Source organism: Seriola aureovittata, chromosome 23, assembly GCF_021018895.1.
Source record: "Seriola aureovittata isolate HTS-2021-v1 ecotype China chromosome 23, ASM2101889v1, whole genome shotgun sequence".
NCBI lineage: Eukaryota > Metazoa > Chordata > Actinopteri > Carangiformes > Carangidae > Seriola > Seriola aureovittata.
In genome coordinates, this window is record NC_079386.1 from 13,254,536 (window position 1) to 13,275,551 (window position 21,016).

Genomic DNA, 21,016 nt, shown 5'->3' on the forward strand with positions numbered 1-21,016 from the left:
AAGAATGTGACCTCGTGGTGACATTAGATGAAAAGTCACCAAAAGATGGATAAAAAGTTCAAACAATTAATAACATTCAAGTTATGACTTTGTTCAAAGGGGCAAATATGTGTGTGCTAAAATATAAAAACAAACCGAGATATCTGCATTCTGTTGGGGAATCAGTCGTTGTTCAGCCTTCGCCTGAAAGCTGGGAGGGTTTGGTTTGTCTCGCTGTTGTCCCCAGTCAGTCTATAGAGAGAGAACACAGAGAGACGTCACACAGAAATCTCTGTCCACGAGTAAACAGCCCCGCCAGGTGATAAAGTAGCCCTGAGACAAGTCGGAGGGGTCAGCGGGGGTCAACATAATCCCCCCCGTCACACACATACATACACACACGCATGAATGCTTGCACATAATCCTCACACACATGCTCACTGAAGCCCGACTTGGACTCAAAGCAAACGTAGCAGTCGGTGTGATGAATAAGTGATCAGCAGCACTAAATAATAAATCGTACACATTATTATCAGCGACAATAGTGTGACTTTAGTGTCTTTCCTCTGGCTCCAGACAATAAACTGATTGTATTAATAATGCAGCTACAGACCAGGGATCTGTTCAGCAGGAGGACAGAAACCTCGAATCACACACCTCGGGCTGAATGTGTTAACGGTGTGTCATCGCTCGGAGTATGTGGCTGTGAGGTGTGACATGGCTCCACGCTGTACGACACACTTTCTTTTATGGCTCTCTGACAAACCGAGCACCTTCAGGTGCCCCACACAGTGTTCACGATCAGGTGTGAAGAGCATGAATATCCACGTCTGTGTCATCCTTTAAATCTCTTATCAAAATGTTTTTTTCTCTTTCTTTTGTCTCTTCATTTCTTTTAATCTTGTACTTCAGAAATTAATTTGATCTATTTTACTCTCAACTAATTGTATTTTTTGCCCACAAGTTCCCTATTTGATTAGATTTTATATGTAATTATATATTGTTTATTCTAATTTGCTTGCCTTGTGTGAAACACAACCACATGCTCTGTGCGTTTAATGGGTAATTAAAATGGCTTCTTTTCATCCACATGGGACTTATTTCAGTGTTTTATTGGTGTTTTATGCAGCATCTTATAAAATACTAGAAGCGAAATTGCATTTTTAATAATTCATCCTTATTCACATGCCAGTTTGGAAGAATTCTAGTCAACACTTTCCAACTGGACTTGGCCTTTATTTGTTTTATTAAATCTTTAAAAAATATTTCCCACCAGGCGAATCTGCAGTGTTTCAGATGGAAAGTGTGCACTCAGCAGGTTTACAGACAGTCAGGAGGGGAGTGAGGGGCTTTTAATTGTGTTTTGAGATTCAGACCGCAAATTAGTTTGATAAATATCAGTTTAGCCGGACTGCATTCACTTAGAAGACATCACATAGATCCCTGGTTGGCAACCTCTTTGGCTTGTGCATGCATGTCTGTGTTGAGATTAACTCGTTTTAAGTGTTCACAGTCGTCAGGAGGTAAAACTGTGAATCAATACAGAAAACTTTCAGTACAATAGGAGTTCTTCTCCCTTTTTGATATTAAGTTAATCATGTTGTGACACAAATTTATTTTGCAACCCCTTGAGGGATCCTGACCTCCAGCCAGTGCTGGAATAACACCTGGGTAAAGTGGGCAACTGCCCCAAAAGCCCCAGGTTCACTGCATGTCCTGTTGTTTCAATAATCATAACTTTGTTTGGGAATTTGCACCAATGAAGCAAAAATATCAACCAAGGCAGATCCTGCGTCGTGTCTTGGGGGTAAAATGTAAAACAAATTATAATTCAGTTTGTGTGTTTACATGGTAAACATTCCTGAGTTTTTTTGTGTGTAAGATAAATACTGAATTATTAATTGGTTTGTGCAGTGTACAAACAGAGGGTGGTGGTGGTGGTGGTGGGACACCTGCATCATCTACATCCTCCTTAAAACTTGACAATAATCACTGAATGATTTGTTAAAGTATGAAGTCTATTCCAATATCCCACTGAGCTTTAAATAAAAAAAGCATAAGGAACCCGGAGAGGATCTAATCTATAATGATAATATCTATTCATGGCTCTGAAAAGCCTGAGAGTTTTCTAGTTAACACACAAGCTGCTGTTGCCCCTCACGATAAACAGCTCGGACACTGTGGCACAGAAAGTGTAGGTGAGAACTGGGCCGGTTTAGGCGCCCCCACAGGTGCATTTTTGCGGTGATCACGTGTGGACCCGCCCCACCTCCCCGCCTCCAATAAAGCACAGCAAAAGTCACCGCTCCTCTTCCTTCAAGCAGCCAAACCCAGAGCGAGGCGGGCAGGCGGGCAGACGCAGAGCGGCAACGGCGGGGACGTAAAACGAAACCACGGAAGCCCGTGCGCGTGAAGGCGGTTCGCACAAAGATGATTAATTAGTAAAATAAAGCCGACGGTAACCGGACGCCGCAGCTGATCCGGGCTCGGGGCTCAGCAGAGGACACCGGCACATGTGGAGGTTGAGTTTTCGGAACGAGGCCAGGTGAGTCAGACCCTCCTTTTTTGCGGGCAAGCACGCGTCTCCTCTCGATCGCGGTACAGTCGCGCGTCAGCATTTTCACTTTGAATCATGAAGCTGACATCCTCCGTGTGTGTGTGTGTGTTTGTGTGTGTGTACGTGCGTTTGTGCATCCCTAGGGGACTTTAGTCCGTGACAGACGAGCTCACAAACTCGGCTCAGTTTGGCATCCATAATTTAAGAGCCGCAGTCAGGCTGAGGGTAGATCCGCGACACGCAGGTTTGTGCAGGGCATCAAGGAAGCTCCTGCAGGCTGCGTGCGTGCGTGCGTGCGTGCTGGCTGGAAGACCCCCTGTGTGACCGAGCGACCATTAGGCTACTAGATGTGTAAATACTGTCCTAGTGATTGGATCAATTTGAGAGAGCGCAGCAGTGTGTGTGTGCAAAGTGCAGGCAATAACGATGAGAGGTGATATTGCTGCATCCACTGCTGTTATCTCTGAGGAGCAGATAACACGTCAAACAGCCTCATGTACCAACAACTCTTTTTTATTTTGTTTTATTCTAAATCAGATTGTTTTTTTTATCACGTCTTTTATTGAATCCATATTTCTTCTCGTGTGTCTTTATCGTGATGCAGAGAAAATGTTGAACACAGTTTGAGAGCTGCAATCAAACCTAATGACGGGCACCTTGAAGCCTTGTGCGTCAGTGCAAGATAGTTTTTGTAATCTATAAGAATTTGCCAATCATCAGATTGGCAATAACTGCTGCGGCGAGGCAACGCGTTCAGTCGATGTGAGCAGGAGCAAGAGTTTTAGCAGCAGGTCCCTCACGTCAGATTGCACACACTTTATGATTTAGTGAATTAACGCCCCTGTTTCCGCCCCCCTCCTCATTGTCCCTCTTCAGTTTTAATAGGCTGCAGCGTCTGTGAGGCAGCCCCGTGCGCACTGGAAGCCCAGAATTCAATTGGTGGAACCAGGAGGGGAGCCCCGGCCTTTTCCACTGCAGGAGGAGCAGAGTTGGAGGAAACGGAGCGAGAGAGAGAGAGCGAGAGAGCGAGCTGCCAAGACAGCAGCAGCAGCAGCAGCAGCAGCCTGCGCAGTTTAGAAAGAACACGGCACTGCCTCCTCTGCTGTGCTGCACGGCATGAGGGACTTCACCCAAACTGCGCACTGACTCTGCAGGATGCACCGCTGCAGCTGCGTAGTTTGCTGAAGACGGACACACAAACCACTGCAGGAATTTGAGAGAGGAATTGAGACGGAACGGTCGCTGACCACAGCTGCGACATTTGGTTTCCCCCACTGAGCGGTTATCATTCCTGCCCCGCGCCGTGGCCTTGTAGCGGACATGGGAAATGTAAACAGCAGTCGGGCTGGATTTTAAACTACGCACACGTCCCACGTCCTCCTCCCGCCCCCTCCTTCTCCTCCTCCTCCCGGGCTGTCCGAGATGGAGATGGAGACGAGGGTCGAGCCGGAGCAGGAGGGAGAGGCAGAGCCGCCCATGCACAGCGTACACGGAACCAACCGGATCAGACCGTCCTCGTACCGGGCCCTGCGTAGCGCCGTGTCCAGCCTGGCCCGCCTAGATGACTTCAGCCGCGAGAAGATCGGCGCGGGGTTCTTCTCCGAGGTGTTCAAGGTGAGAGAAAGTGCTTCATGACTCACTTTCACACTCTGCTCAAGTTATGCACAGCTTGTTCGGCGTATTGTTGAGGACAGGCTCAAGATTTGGTGTGCACATCCTGCAGGTCTCCATGGATACACAGCATCAAACTCTCTGTGTTTATTAGATTTAGGATGACAGTGCGTGTGTGAGCTGAACTTAAACTTCTTGACAACCAACAGTGAGTTGTTGACTTCCTGTTAACTCCACTTGATCAACTCACCATCTCTCAAACAAGTGGTATCCATGGCAACCAGTGCATCTGAACCCAAACACCAGGTAGAAAAGCTGTATGATGTTGACTAATTGCAGGAGGAAGTTGGTGATGGGGAGGGCATCACGGTGTAAATGTACACCTCACCGTCTTGTCCTCCTCTCCACACACACACATTTGCAGTGACCCACATGTTGTGTAAGGTGGACGCTGTGTTTTGGTGCGTAAGTGGATATGGTCAGGGCAGGTAGATCTGGAACACGTGTAGGTAACCCTACGCCCCCCCTCTCTGTTCGGACCAGCAGCCTTCATCCCTCTAGTCACGCTGCTGTTCACTTGCATAGAGACTAATTCCAGGAACGCCTCATTAATGATGACAGCCCGGTGTGAGAGAGGGAGCACAACACAAAGAGGAGCTGGCTTGTGGATAAAATGAATCCATCACCTTTTTTGAGAAGAGATCTTGTTTCATATGCTGATGGGGGGGATTTATTTAATTGGATTGAAATCAATTTACAGATACTGAAAAGTTTGAGATGCATTCAAAGTTCAGAAAGCTGAAGCTCCACAAGTTTTTATCTTGAGCTTTATTTCAGTTTAGAGTCATTTTAAATGGGGGGGAAAAAACAAAAAACCAGCGTGGCTACCTGCTGGACATGGAGCATGCAGCTGCTCTTTCATGGAAAATAAAAAGACTTTAATAAGATCTGGGACGAACACTGTGACTTAATGAATTTCTCCCTGAACATTAAATACCAGGTTGCGCTCTGCCACTGGTGCCTTAAGGCGGGTTCGCTGACTGATTGAGTGTCTTGCTTGACGCTGTGGTTTTGATATACAGATGTGATTACTAGTTAAAGTCCTGCCTCCTCTGAGAGGAGAGAAGTTTGTATAGTTCACACTCAGAGTGGGTTCATACAGATTTCTACCCTTTTTGTGAGGGTTTGTAGTTTGTAAATATCGTTTAGATTTTGTGTTAAACTGGGACAATGAAACAAAACCCTTCTTGAATTCTCCACCAAAATACAGGAAACTGTAATTATTAGTTTTGGTCTAAGTAAGTATAAGTCAGGATCACAGTGAACTGTGACACATTGTTATGATTATGTTAGTGTGATTAATCCACAGAACATGATGTTGGAATATATCAGAACGTGTACTCACTTTTTAAATGAATGAATGATCCACATTTCATAAACAACTTTGAGGAGGTGTCCTGTATCTTTCAAAAACATGGCAATAAATTGATAGAAGTTATAGTATTAATAGTAATAATAATCATTTAAGTCATTTATCAAGGAAAAAACATAAATATTTACAGTATTTATGGATTTATTGTGTGTTTATGTAATTGTAATTTGGGGTTTGAATTATTAATGGGACTGTGGGTCAGATAAAGATGTTGTGTTGGGCTCTGGGAAAGTGAGATGGACATTTTTCACTATTTTTGGAGATTGGTTCAGATTAGATTATACACTGATTAATCATAAAAAACCAAAAACCACAGAGCAGGCTTTCATGAAATTATTGGTTTGCTTCACATTCTACATTTCACATCTACAGTAAATCACATAACTATGAGTGATGCTGTTTTTAAAATGGCCTGATTTCACTGCTCTTAGACAGCTGGCATTATTGTTCATATAGACGTGGTTACATGTGCAGTTTATCCCTGTGTTATCGGATATTTCTCCTCGTATCACTCGTGGGTCAAACAAAGGTCTTGTGTCAGTCTCATCAGGAGTCAATGGATTGATGCTTGTCATAATTTTGGGAATCTTGATGCTTCAGAACGACTATAAAACAGCTGCTAACTTGCTCCTTAGTCGACCAGTGAAACTAATCCCAAAGCAGACACTTGACATTAAGTGACTCGTGATCAACACTGTGACCAAAGCTCCAGTTTTTTTTTTTTTTTTTTTTTTTTTAATCACTATGGTGATGTAGTAATCAGTCATGTAAGCAGTGAGACTAAAGGGAAGCTTTACTCTTCACTTTCAACAATAACTGAAAATTAAACACATGGCAGAGGTAGAAGTGCCAGCGATGATGCCTTCATGTTAATAAGAGCTTATTCAGAGCGCTCTAATACCCATGTGGGAGCAGTGCCAAGACTCTCAGGAGTAAAAGTGATGTGTGTGTATTTTTTTTCTCTGGTTCCTCTTTCCAAGTGTTTGTCTGATCTGTGGGTCTGTAGCTGGATATGTGATGTGGCTATAAGGGCATCTGTCTGGGGAAAAAAAGCAGGAAAATTTCACAGTTGAGACACTGGAACATTTTTGTTTGAAAAATGAGGATTAGTCTTTCAGAATTGCAGCAGGTTAGTTTCTCTCATTAACTGACTTTCAGCTGTGTTGTGTATGTGTGGCCAGAAGATGTCTTGCCGTATTTTCGATGACTCTACCATACAGCGTAGTTTTTGTAATCCCAAGTGGGGGTGGGGTCAAATGGTTGGTATGACAAGTAAACAGAAATTTCCAATAACATGCAAAGGTTAAATCGTGAACATTGGCAGGATGGTGGAGTCGGAGCTCTTGCATGCCCCACTAGAAACTCTTTAATTAGCTGTGGTGAACAGTGCAGTCTTAAACATGCATGGCCGAGTCGACCCTCGGCTCATTAAATAAAACTTTTTGTGTTGTGACTTCCCTCTTGTGGATTGTCCTCTTTTTTTTTTTTTTTTTTTTTTTGAAGAAGGCTCTTCAGGCCACCCAGCCTTCAGAAGCCACTCCCTCAGCTTTGCCCTTTGAATGGCCAATGAGCATGCAAATGTGACCATGTTTACTGCTGGCTTGTCAAGTTGGCACTTAGGTTTGGATCAGCTTGCCCTTTGATAGCGCCATATAAATGCAAAATTGTTACCGCAGCTATCAGTCACATTTCAAAAGTTTGCTGACGTTGCTGAGTGAACGATTGTTCCTCTATCCTGCTTTAGTTCAGAGGAAAAGGCCTGACTGTTCTGCTGTGAAACCTCTCTCGAATGGTTTGTTTATTAAATTTAGTGAGCACTAAAATGTATATGTTGCATATACTTACATGCAGGCTTTGAAATGGATGTCCTGAGCTAGGCTACAAAGGCTCTGGCCTCCCGCCATGTGTGTGTGCTGTTGTTGAGCTTCAGTCCTCAGTGCAGATCAATGGAGGCTCGCTGCAGGCAGACAGGCAGCCATTCACCTCTCCAGTGTGCAATTGTGCAACCTGGAAAAAAATAAAAGAGCAAGACAAAAAAAGGGGGGGGGGGGGGGGGGGGGATGGGAGCACACGTGTCAAGACAAATCTTTCAGGTGCTGTTTTTCATCTTCCTTTTAATATTCTTCAAAAGAGAGTTTTTTGTGTGTGTGTATTACAAGAACCTTGTGCAAGACTCCTGCTTTTGTTTTGTTTTGTTTTTTTTCCATCAGCCTCAAACTCAACCTGAAGGCTGAAAAGCAATAAAACCCCTCAATCACAAATAAATTGCACCATCACTCAACGGTTCAGTTAACTGCAGGAAGTCATTATTTATGTATTCTGTCTGTTTCTCAGGCCTGCACACTTTTTGAACAAACAGGATTGGTTCGATTTCTAATTGGATTACTGAGTTAGTGCGTCATTTTCCAGCTGTTTCTGTTCCAATAATAGATGGTATATTTGCTAATGCAGATAACACCTGCTGTCTAAGAACCAGGAAACGGAACAGGCTGCCTATCGGATTTGGTTCTCATTTGGCCTTCTCCATAATTTACATGAGTCATGAAAATCTCACAATGTTGTTTTCAGACACTTACAGCACATACCAGTCTACTCAAGGCAACTTTAGTACTTTTACTCTTATTTTTGTAGAAGTTTTCTCTGTCAGACTTGCGTCTTGGAATTTGGTCAGTATTTGTCTTTGGAGTATTTTCTAGCCAATTCTAACTACACAAAAATATAATGTTTGAAAGAAATGGACTTTCATGTGAGGAGTTGGATGAGAAGGTTGAAGCCGCATTTATGTCTGTATGCTAAATGTGCAGCTGCTAGCTTAGCTAATGATAACAAATTTTACCAGCATTTCTGAAGCTCACTAATCACCAATATTTTATTTTCTTAATCTGTGCAAAACTAAAGTATGAAAATTAAATGTTGTGGTTTTACAGGGATTTTTGGTAGGTTAGTGGTTTCCCTGTTTCCATTTTTTGCTAGCTAAGCTAACCGGCTACTGCCAGTGTGTAGCCTATATACAGTGTCTACCACATAAACATGAAATTGGTGTCAATCTAGGGTGATGTCCCTGTTTTCTGGGGACAGTCCCATGTTTTCGTTGGCCTGTCCCTGGCTGGACCTGTCCTCAGAAATCTCCCCGTTTGAACTGTTTAGCATTATACTGGTTTTGGCCAACAGAGGGCACTTGCTGCTAGATGGCGCAGCTTCAAAAGTGAAGTTAAAACCCTCAAAAATATAGTTACCAAAGAGATTTTTCTTTTCCTTTTTTGTCGTCTCTAGACAGAGAAAAGGTTAGCTGGCTTACTCATGGGTTAGGAATTCATAACCGGGCAGTAAACTAACAAAAACATACCAAAAGCCCCCCAGCTGGAACTTGAAAAAATAGTTTTCATGTTGGAAGAAGTGAAGAAGAAATTGCCTGACTGCAATGGATTTCAAATAACAAAATTCACAACCTTTTTATGAAAGAGGATTTTGATTGTTTTGGTCTGTGGACACTTATGAACTGAAGAAATGTAAATAATTGAGGAATAGAAAGATAATAGGACTTCACCACTGCTTCAAAGGTAGGAAGTCGTCATTTTAGCAGTTGTTCATCAATAGTTTACTTCATGAAACTGTCACTGTCCGCCTTTTTTCTGTTTCATAGGTAAAAACATTGGATAGTTTGAAGATGTATTGATCGCTGAACTGGAAATGTCCCCAGTTTCCGTTTCAGAAAATCTGGACACTTTATATCAAAAGCAAGTAAATGTATTTCCCAAAATGTCAAACTATTTAAAGTGTTGTATGAAATTCATGTTTCAACTATGAAAAGGCTGCTGTTGAAAACTAGCTAACTCTGGTACAAAACTTCACGTAGCATTTACGTTTAATATTGTGCACACCCCCTTTCAAATGAAATAAACCTGTTTTTAGTGAAATATTCAGAGACTTTTGTATTTTAGAAAGATTTCAAGAAGGTTGCCGTTCTCTGCTGATTCAATATAAAGTTATCTGTCATAGACCTAGCCAATCTTTGTTCTTCTTGCTCAACATATAACCATACAGCACAGATTGATAAAGTTTTATAGTCTTGCAGCTTCAGCTGACTCATTATTTTTCCATTAGAAGAATTAACTTTGGGGCTGATTCGATTGTTTGTCTTGGTAACTGTCGCGAAAAGTGGGAAGCAGAGTTTGAAATTGAAACTTGGGCTGCATTTACATGAGTCACATCATGAGAATTTCTTCTTAACAAAACCAATCATCATGGAAAAGATCATACCTGCTGTGATTAGCCCGCTTAGACTGTAGTGATGGAGGTGTGCGAGTGTTTAGGGTTGTTTTATGGTCACGTATGAGATATGACGATGATAAGCCGCAAGAGTAATTAGATAAAAAGAGGATAGGAGTCTCCAGAGGACAAATACTGTCAACATGATTCGGACAGCTAATGTGTATATGGGGGGGTGTGTGTGTGTGTGTGTGTGTGTGTGTGTGTGTGTGTGTGTCAGCTGCTTGTGACAGAGCGGTAATGTGAAGGAAATGGGTTGGCAAACACTGCTGTGGTGCCTCTGCTTGTGTGTTCATTGCGTTGTACGTCTGTGTTGTGTATATCTACTTTTAACCTGCTGTCCACAGCAGCGGCTCGGCAGAAATTCAGTATCGACTTTTCGACCTTCAGTTGAATCGTATTGTGCTGCCATCTTGCAAAATGTTGATTTTTAAATGAATGATTTCATGGTTAAAGAGTTTTGCATATCGTACAAAACACATGACATTGCACGAAATATCTTATATTGTATTTTGTAGTTTTGCATACGCAATATTGCCATTAGAGCTGCTGCTAACTATTCATTTTGCTATCACTTAATCATATGATATATATATATTGATATATAAAGAAAATAATACAGAAAATAGTGAAAAATTGTGATTTAAGACCAAAACATTTTAGCTTTAAAAAAGATTAAACAAAATTATTACAGATAAATTTCTTTTACTAAGTGATAAAGCGATTTTCATTTCAGCACCAGTTGTCAAATAATGCAAAAAATATTTTATCGATTTCAAACATAAGCAACATCTTCCATCTGTAGAGCTGAAATGATCGTGTGCTCATCGGTTAAATCTGTTGTCTGGATTAAAACAATTTTCGAGGCCTGATATGCCTTGATTTGATAATGGGTTAAGTTATGGAAGAGAATACATGATCGTTCTAAAGAAAAGATTCCTCTGTGACATCTTATTGTTTTTGGGTTCAGTTCATCAGTATCTTATCTTGAAGAGAGATAGGGATTTTGAAACTGTTCCACGGGGACGTGTTCAGATGTGACCGATTCTTAGGAAATCCTGGCTGAAAAAAAAGACAGATTCTTAGGAGCTGCATACGCACACAATCCATGATCCATCATCAGCTGTCACCTTTGTGCTTATGATCAGTTTGTTTTCAGGATTAGGAGGATGTGTGTGTGTGTGTGTGTGTGTGTGTGTGTGTGTGTGTGTGTGTGTGTGTGTGTGTGTCCGTGCTGTCTTCGGATGGTGGTGTTGGTATGGCAGAGCCAGTGCAGACTTGAACATCAGAGGCTTGGTGTAGCACTTTTCCCTCATTATTCCTCTCCTCCCTTTGCTCCAGTCGGGACCTGCTCCCTTGCCATTCACTGCACAAGTATTTAGCTGTGTTTATGTTCCGCACGACCACACGAAAGCGCTGAGCCCGTCAAGCGCCTGTCTTCACTTGAACCGCCATGTTTACTGCTTTTTTAAAAACATTTCAACTGGATTTAGGATTAAAATGGAGAAGTGTCGGGGTGAGAGTTGCACAATTATCTGTTTTCAGATACATCCTCCTCTCCATCATCGTTACCAGTGTTTTGTTTTTGATTTTTTTATACATTTATCTCAAAAGACAATCGATGTGTGTTTACATCAGTGCACAATGAGCGTTTCCTCACGTCCACGTATTGGCAGTAGTTGTAGTCTTTTTAGCTGGACCTCAAGGAAAGCCACTCCCTTGTGATAAGGTAAACAAATGGCTCAGTGTTTGCATGTGTGTGTCCAGCCAGTATCACAAAAATTGTTACATGGTTTTTTTTGAGGTGGAGCAGAGTTTTTCTTTTTGTCATCTGTCCCGTCATGCTTTTTTTTCAGTTCAAACACCAAAAGCCAATTAGTCATTTATCTCCAGTGTTATCAAAGCCACACAGAGTGTACTTCTTTCGCCCATGTTTTTTTTAGATATCTGTCTCTGAGATCTCTGCCTCCACCCTGATGCAGTGGAAATGAATGGAAGTTAATTTGCGGTGGCGTTTTTTTTTAAAGGATCAACAGCAACGTCTCTTTCCATGAAGCGTATCGTCGTCACTCTGCGTAATCCACAGAGCACCCTGGGGACAGTTTCTATAGGAACTACTTTCCACTGAAGACACAATTTTTATTTATTTGTTTGTTTAAACATTTTAAAAACATAACCTGAGCTATTGGTCAGCAACTGGCCAGTGATCATAAACAAGTTTTTCTACATGTATGAACTTGAATGACCCCCCCATCCCCCCTCATGTTCAGGCTTGTGTAAAGGGGGGGTGGTCAGTGCAGCGTTAGACCTGGACTGTTCGCTGTTCACCCCCCCCCCCCCCCCCCCCCAGGTTGAGTTTAACAGAGGGAGACCTCCCTGCTCACTCACTGATGGACCCTTGGCTCGGTGCCTCGTCTCAGTCGCCTGCGCTCACTCTGACGCCCTCACACGCTGCTTGTGCTTCTTCACGCTATAACTGAGAGCTGAGCCTCAGGCGGTCGCTTAAGCTCCGAGTTGTTTTGTAGGAGAAGTAATTTTCTCAATTCTCTGAGACACACACACACACACACACACACACACACACACACACACACACACACACACACAGTGGTGGAGTTCACCCCCTCAGGGACTTTATTCATAGTGACTTCACACCTCAGCATAAAGCTCATGTGTGAAGTGAAATTGGTAGAGGCTTTCCTGTTTCTGTCTTAAAGTGATGCTTCAAAACGCGTCTTCCAAGGCAAATGATGCTCCAGTCTGGTTTTTAAAAACACTGTAAAAGTTGTTGAACGACGATGATACTTTGAGGAGTAGATCCTGTCTTTATGTCTGGCTGTCGGATACTTTCTCATGTAAAACCCACAACAACCTGACTGTTGGCTAAACGTTTAGATCTCATTGTCTTTGCTCTGCAGAGAGTTATGTCCACAAGAAACGGATTTCAAAGCAGTCTTGATGCATTTCCACTGAAGACCCCCGCTGTTTATTTGGAGACCCCAGCGTGGTTTATTTAAAAGTTGATTTAGATGTTGTGAAAGTTAACGTTCAGCTGCTGAAATGATAACAATGGCCCCTGCTGGTGGGAAGTTGTGAAGTAATCCACGAGAGAAAAGGAGGCCTTTAGAGTTGACCCAGTGTCCTGAGGCAGTCGTGTGTGTGTGTGTGTGTGTGTGTGTGTGGTCACACTCGGCTGCACTCCACTGCTGCAGCATATAATTTGTTCTGCAGAGAGTTTTCTCCTTTTAACTCTACATGGTGAAAGTATGTGGACACCTGAAAAGTATTTGTCCACATACTTCTGGCCGTGTCACATGGACTGAACATCTGCCCAGACGGGGCCGTGGCCACCAGTGAGGACACCGAGGTCATGTCCTCAATATTGTTTTGAAGAAGTTTTTGGCATTTTACTGTCCTGTGAAGGATGTTTATTCTATTTTTATGCCGCGTTCAAATGTGTTTGAGTAGAAAACTTTCAGTTTGACTCATTTTAAGCAATAAATACACACAAATAAAATCTAAATTTTGGTATTTGTCTACTGAAAGTATATTCCTGGCATTGTCAGAAAGCCTTTGAAACAGCATTCAGGGAATTATTTTGAGAGAGAGAATTTACTTGAAATTTATTTTAGCAGCTAAATTATTATAGAATATAAAAACAACAACCCTGGACTTTGGGTTTGACCTCATTTTTGTAAAATCCCAGCCACAACCCTGCACACACAAGCAATGATAAAACATAACTCAATGGTTTCAGTCCGTTTCATCCCTAAACGTGAGACTGAAACAAATGTTCCTGCAGTCTTCATATGTTTTGTCTAAAGACGCCTAAACTACATTAAAATCCCATATATATTAAATGTATGACACGTCTCTCTTGCCCTTGTGTGCGTCCTCCATCTGCAGTTTATGGCTGTGCATCAGTCTGCCTCCTCGGGCCGCCGGCTAATGACAGACATCACTGCACACGTTGGCTGCACAGAGCGAAAGGGAGAGCGATGCCCGTGACCTTTCCTCTGCTGACAGCAGTACTTTATAAGGCTGAGCGTGTTTTTTGAAGGAGAGCTTTAGGGAGTGTCTGAGCGCGTGCATGTGAGCAGAAGCCTGTAGTATGTGTGTGTGTGTGTGTGTGTTGCTCCATCTTTTGTGTAGGCGTGGACATTGGCATTCCAGTGGCAAGTCGGTGGAGATGACCGGTTAAGTGGTTGGCATGAAGCATGTATAAAAAAATAAAAGGAAAAAAAAGAAAGAAACACTATATGCTTCTTGTGGTGGTGTTGCAGAGGTAAGCTTCTCAGATAAACACACCACAAACACACGTATGTATGTGTGTGTGTGTGTGTGTGTGTGTGTGTGTGCACACACACCTGAGAAAATGTTGCCAAAGTTGCACTTGAACCCTGTGTTGAGTCAGACGGACTCGCCCTGTAATGATGACGGGTGAGAGGTTGTTTGTTTAGAAGCTAAAAACTGTCGGGACAAAACAGTCAGGTCAAGCAGCGTTGCAATTCTAACCACTGCTGCATCATCAGCACTTGGCTCACATTTGCACTGTAACCTGCCTGTGTGTGTGTGTGTGTGTGTGTGTGGTTGGGAGATGAGCATGTAATGCTGTCTTCAAATAAGTGGGAAGGCAGACGTGTGCAGAGAAAAGGTGGACAAGTGTGATGTAAATCCAGAGCCATGCATGGCCCAAGGTCCTGTTTGCCTGATAAATCTGTGCTACTCAGGAGGAGGCTGTGTGTGTGTGTGTGTGTGTGTGTATAAAGAAACCTCTTAATCGGCTACAGAGCTCCGTCTACCAGCTACATGAGTCTGCCTCATCCTCTAAGTGCTGTAAATATATAAAGAGAGGCAGAGATTAGTCCTGCACTCCCTCCAAACTCCTGCTGCCTGTTTAAATGTGTGCTCGGACTTTCCCGCTCTGCAAGAGGAAGCAACGACTGTAAGCAATTGCCTGTGCGCGATTTACATGTGTGCATCCATGCATGTGTTGCAGCACTTTGCCAAAGGCTGAAGTCCTCAAGTGGCTTTGTGGAAAGAAAGGATTTAGTGCAGCAGAGATTGACTCTCATTGACTGGCTGTTACGATGAAGAGGGCTGCCTTCATCCTGTGTGTGTGTGTGTGTGTGTGTGTGTGAATAGCATTACTCGCTGCACTCTAGTCTGGTCTCTAATAGGCTTTGTGGATTTTTATTTTTTTCCCCATCACCACTCGACCCACAGCCCAGCTGAGATCCAGGTCAGTGTCACACTGACTTCAGCTCAACGGCTGTGACTTCAGACTTTGGCTACTTGCCCCCCCCTCCCCCCCACACCCCCCACCCCTATGTCTTTCATTACACTCTCATGTCACTAATGAAGAAACAACCTGAAACCCTCAAGTGCCAGTTCTACTTTATTAATAGCTCAAAGGAAATTTGGTTTGCAGTCAGGCAGTAAAAGTCTGATTCCTGATCCAAAATGCAAACAAGTGTCACTTCACAACCAAAATTAAAAACACAAATTAGTAGCAGTTACTCAGTGATTGACAGGTCTGTTCAGTCGGGCTAGGTATTGTTATAAGTTTTTCAATAACTAAATAGTGTTTATATGATGATGTAGTTTGGCAGTAATATCATAATTGTACTTTTATCAGTACCTTGATTTGAGAAATATGTTTTTCTACAGCTGTTAACTGTTGCTTAAAATAAAAGAGCAAGCAAGATTTTGATTGGCACCAAACACTAGATCTTTTTTTTTTATTGTTATTTTACTATAGAGGTTGCAATGTCAGTCTTCGACTTTGGTCCGGACTGAAATATCTCAACAACTGTTGGACTTTCATGGTCCCCAGAGGATGAACCATAACGACTCTGGTGAACTTTTCCTTTTTCCAATGCCATAATGTGACATCGTTGGCATGTTGGCGTATAAGTTAAAGATGTTTTTCGATACTATTCAGGGTCGTTAGTCGAGTCTTGGATCAAATATGTAAATATACTTTAAGCTCTAAAACATATTGAATGACAGAAAGTGATATAATATACACAAATTTGTCAAGAGAATTATAAGAAAATTTAACAGCAGTTCTTTCTATTCAATACCAACACTCGCCTTCACACTCACTTCTTCACACTTACTTCTTCAATATCTTAACACTGGCAGTTACACACATAGTACTGCGATTTCTCACACACACACACAACACACACACACACACACACACACACACACACACCCACCAGCAGACTTAAACACCTCTGACTTTCTCTCTCTGCAGACTCGTCTGCTGCTTGTGTGCTTGCGCCTCTTTGGACGTCTTGCCAAGCAAATATGCACAAACATGTAGCCTGAGGGGAAGCATGTCGTGTCTCCATGGTTACCATACCAGACACAGACGCTGCCGTGGCAGCAGGTCGCCACAGAGAAGCAGCCAAAACATATGAAGAAACTCATCTGACTCCCTAATGTTAAATGGCCAGTTTCCAAAAGCACCTTGGCGCAAATATTAGTCGGCACTATGTGGGAGTTTTGTTTTATTACTTCAGATAGTGTTAACCCATGTGATTTTATCTATGGATAATATATTATCATCATAAATACTGCGCTGCAGGCCTGTCCTGTCCAGTTTTATGTGCTCATGTGTACTGTGAGGTGCTTTGAATAATGTTTTCCATCTGCTGTCATGTTGCTGCGAAAAGTGGAACAAGCACCGAGAGTCTGTTGAGCCAGATTTTGTTTTTTAAAAAGTATATTTTCTGTCGCTAAATTGCATCATTTCCCCAGTTTTCTGATTTCTACACAAACAATGTTGAACTGTCAGTTTTGAAATCTTTTCACTGTATCATTTCTGTTGATGAAAATGGAGCATTTATTGTTGTTGTTGTGATTCAGGTGCAACATCGTGTGTCAGGCCAGGTGATGGCCCTGAAGATGAACATCCTGGCCAGCAACAGAGCCAACATGCTCAGGGAGGTCCAGCTCATGAACAGACTGTCCCACCCTAACATACTCAGGTTCATAGGAGTGTGTGTCCATGAAGGGCAGCTTCACGCTCTCACAGAGGTAAGACGTTAATCAGTATATTTGGTATTTTTAAGAATCAGATTCACCTTTATTCTCTGATAACAAATCATGACCTCGGGCGGATTCATTTAGATACAATATCTAGTTGCAATTAGATAGATGGATAAGACGGTTAATTATGCAGCGTTATGACATCTCTCCGCTTGAAACACCAACTGCAGTTAATGTACCGCTCACTAAAATCCTGTTGTTATGAATTATTTACGTACTCCGTCTTTATTCAGATCTCTCTGCTTGTTGAATGTTGCTTCTATTTCTCTGCTGTAAACCTAAAATAACTACAAAGTCTACATATTTTTTTAAATTAAATGCTAGCAGTGTCATTCATTAAAGTTTAAAACATGAACTTCCTGTTATCTAATGCGCTGTACGAGCATCTATTCTTTGACTGCCTGAACAATGAGGCCCCAGCTGACTGGGGTCGGGCAGTTCATGACATTTCACCTGTTTCTTACATGTGATGGGTTTACCTGACGTTGCCTCGGCAACTGAGCAGGACATCAGTGAAAAGGAAATGGATCAGGGGATGAGTGGGGGATTTGGTGTTCTGACGCCTGCGCTGGCAGCATTTGTATTTCTAAAGCTTTTCCTCATGTTGTGATGATCCAGCAGCTCAGCAGGTTTCAGGCGAGGTGATTTTAAAAATGATTTTTTTTTTTTTTTTTTTTTTTTTTTTTGTTATCATTGAATTAAAAAATAATGAGGTTTATTGAGAAGTTTAGTTGATGGACTCTGGATCACACTTAAACTTTAGTCGGTTTAGTCTATGAAATGTCAGGGGGAAATGGGGGGGGGGGGGGGGTAGCCTTCTGGTTAAGATGCCCATGTTTCCTGTTTCTATCTGAACTGTCACCGTCCAAAAATAAAAGCAAAATGCCACAAACGAGTGGCTTGTTTTGTTTGACTTATTGTCCAAAACCCCCAAAATATTCAATTTAAAAAAGATATAAAATGGAGAAAAGCCTGAAATCCTCACATGTGAGAAGCTGAAACCTCTAGATGTTTGGCTTTTTTAATTGTCACAAGGTTTAAATCATTAATCTACACACACACACACACACACACTGTACATTACTAATGAAGCTCTTGTGTTGCTGTTTATCCTGATGATCCAGTACATCAACGGTGGTAACTTGGAGCAGCTGTTGGGCAGTGACGTGTACCTGTCGTGGAGCGTGCGCCTCAGCCTCGCTCTGGACATCGCCCGGGGACTGCAGTACCTGCACAGCAAGGGCATCTTCCACAGGGACCTCACCTCCAAGGTGACGACAAACACACACGCATCAGTGCCCACGTACAGTACACACACATCAGTGCAGACTGATGCTCCACTGGGAGTCTGCTCCTAAGGTAGCGATACATTTGTATTACATGCACTGATGCACAGTAAACTACAGTCACTTCACAGATTCATGCTGGAACACAAACTGACACGATGCAGGTTTTGCCTTAAGGCCCCTTATCTTTCCAGTTTATATTGTGATCTAGCATAGCGCATACAGTTTTACCAAACATTAAAAATACGACAAACTACTTGCCTGATATTGAACCTGGAGTTTTAAGGGCCCCTGAAGTCTCTGGGGATCCTGGACAGTTGCAGCTTTGCCCTTTTGTTAATCTAGCCTTGTACAAACCAGCGATTTGGCACAAGCCTCCAACATCAATCTGTCCACATAACAGGGAGCAGCAATAGAAAAACAAACTCAAAAAAAAAAAGTAGCTGCCTTCGAGCTGTAACAAGCCCACAAAGGAAATGTTAACATGCTGGAAAATACTGCAGATCAGATTTGAGTGGAGATTGTGGTCATTTAGCTGCTAAGACACTGACATTGTGCAAAAACACAGAAATCAACCATTTCTGTTCATTTCTGATGGATAGGCAAATTAAACATCAGCAGTTTCTCGGCTGCTGTCGCTCCGCAGCTGAAGACTTAAAGATGGCCTCCTAGAAAATGCCTCATTGCAAATGAAAAGCTCTGCAAAATTAAAATCTTCAATCTCTGTTGAAATTCTCGCTGATTTTAAGTGATGCGTGTGTGACCTCTGACCCCGTGTGCAGAACTGCCTGGTGCGCTGGGAGGGCAGCGTGTGCTCGGCTGTGGTGGGAGACTTTGGCCTGGCGGAGAAAATCCCAGATTACAGGTGAGTCCATTCATCAAAACTTCTATCGACACCCCGTGATTAGATAAGTCGCGCTCAATAAATGCCATTCCTCCGCTTCTCCCTTTTGTCTTATTTATCTGTCGTGCCGTATCTCTCAGTGCAAAGTGTTTTAGAAAAATGCCTCCCTCAGCTTCTCTTTTCTCCGATGAGACACAATCACACAGACCCGTTACTCACATCCAACGCACAGTCAGGTTTTTTCCAGAGTGTGCAGGCACATGTTGTGGTTAATCCCCCTCTCCAAACACTGCTCGCTCTCCGTGGAACTATTATTATTAATATTGTCGAGCGTTGTTTCAAGGGGGAGGTGGCAGGACAGACAGCAGCTTGACTCACAGAGGTGGTGTTAATATTTAATCTGACTGGCTGTGACGCACCACGGTCTCTCTCTGCCTCTTCCTCTGTGTTTGCAGCTGTGTGTTTAATACGCACTGACATTTATGTGGCTTGTTTTATTCCCGGCCATCAATTTACCGCTGGCCCGTGCTGACTGTGAACGACCAGCGGAGTTACAGCCCTCCTCTGATGTGTGTTTTATTTTCTACAGCTGGTTTTCCAGTGACATCATGTCTCTCATGGTGTCAGATGGTCAAATTCTTGACTTAACTAAGAGTAGTAATACCACAGTGGGGAAAATATGCCATTACAATGAAGGAAAAAGTTCAGATTTCAACATTTAACTCGTGCAAAAGTGTCAGCAGTAAAGCAGTTAATGATGCTTCTTAAAAAATCTGAAAAGACTTTGTGTCTCATGGTGTCAGTGGAGGGGAAAAATCATGTATTGAACCTGCAGAGGAGCGTGGATATTTTCTGGTTTAAGGTCAACATCATGGAGAGGAAAATGAATTCCCAAGTTTATGAAGGTGTCTTACTGGATAATGTCTGGGTGTCCGTCCACCTGCTGAAGCTCAGGAGAAGCTGGGTGATTGCAGCGAGGACAAGGACCCCAAACATCAAAGTAAATCCACCACAGAATGACTTCAAACACAGAAAATCCACGTTCTGGAGTCGGAGCCCAGATCTTAATCCAGCAGAGATGCTGAGGGATGACCCAGAGGAGGACGCGCTCAGAGTCTGTCTGAGCTGAATGGTCCAAAATTCCTCCAGCAGCTACTGGAAGAGCTTGTTTGACGTCATTGCTGCCAGAGGAGGTTCGACCAGTTATTAAATCTACTTTCTCCGGCAGCACTGTGAATATTTAATGGCTGTGTTTTTAATAAAGACACGAAAGGTTATAATTGCTTGTGTGACATTATCTTGGGGACATTGTGTTTGTCCAAGCTTGTGACTGTGATGAAGATCAGATTTTATGACGAACCAATGTAGGTCTTTCCAAAGGGTTCATGAACTGTACTGTATCTGCTTCCTGCCTTTATGCTAAGCTAGGCTAATCACTGCTCTATCTTCATACACAACACTCTCAAATGAGTGTTATCAATCTTCTTATGCAACTCTTGGAGAAACTGTAAATAAGTATATTTGCCAAAAAGCAAAACTAGCCCCAAAATGGAAATATTCTAGGAAAGTACGAGTAGATAATTAAGTGTATAACTTACACAAATGTACTTTTTGTTTATCTTTCTTTTGTGCCAAGAGTGTCACGCTACAACTTGACCCCACTTCGCCTCGACATCCATAAAAGTCCAAGACTGAAATGAAACGATTTGTCGTCTTTATGATTATTATTATTTCTCCATAAACAAATCAGCACTCGGTTGATAATGATGTAGAGCAGCCGCTGAATAGTTGGGATGTCGAGGGTGACCTTAAAGAAACACAGCAGCCAGTGTCTCAAGACTCCTGCCCACACACACAAACACACACACACAGCTGACACACACTCGTGTGCCATTAGCTCCTCGTCCTCCCCTCCCCGACGTGTCTGCAGTCGTTTAGCAAACACACGACTTCTTGCTGAGACGAGACAGCTGCCACTG

At 42.7% G+C, this 21,016-nt stretch overlaps 1 protein-coding gene across 1 annotated transcript in view; it reads left to right on the forward strand.

Moving 5' to 3' along the window:
- The first annotated feature begins 2,294 nt into the window (after window positions 1-2,294).
- tesk1b (testis associated actin remodelling kinase 1b) overlaps window positions 2,295-21,016 on the forward strand; it is a 25,875-nt gene continuing 7,153 nt past the window's right edge. Inside the window, exons 1-5 of the mRNA XM_056368707.1 lie at window positions 2,295-2,524; window positions 3,413-4,150; window positions 16,725-16,895; window positions 18,032-18,178; window positions 18,976-19,058. Of these exons, the coding sequence (XP_056224682.1) occupies window positions 3,959-4,150; window positions 16,725-16,895; window positions 18,032-18,178; window positions 18,976-19,058 (593 nt within the window). The 5' untranslated portion in view covers window positions 2,295-2,524; window positions 3,413-3,958. The remainder of the gene's footprint in view (window positions 2,525-3,412; window positions 4,151-16,724; window positions 16,896-18,031; window positions 18,179-18,975; window positions 19,059-21,016) is intronic.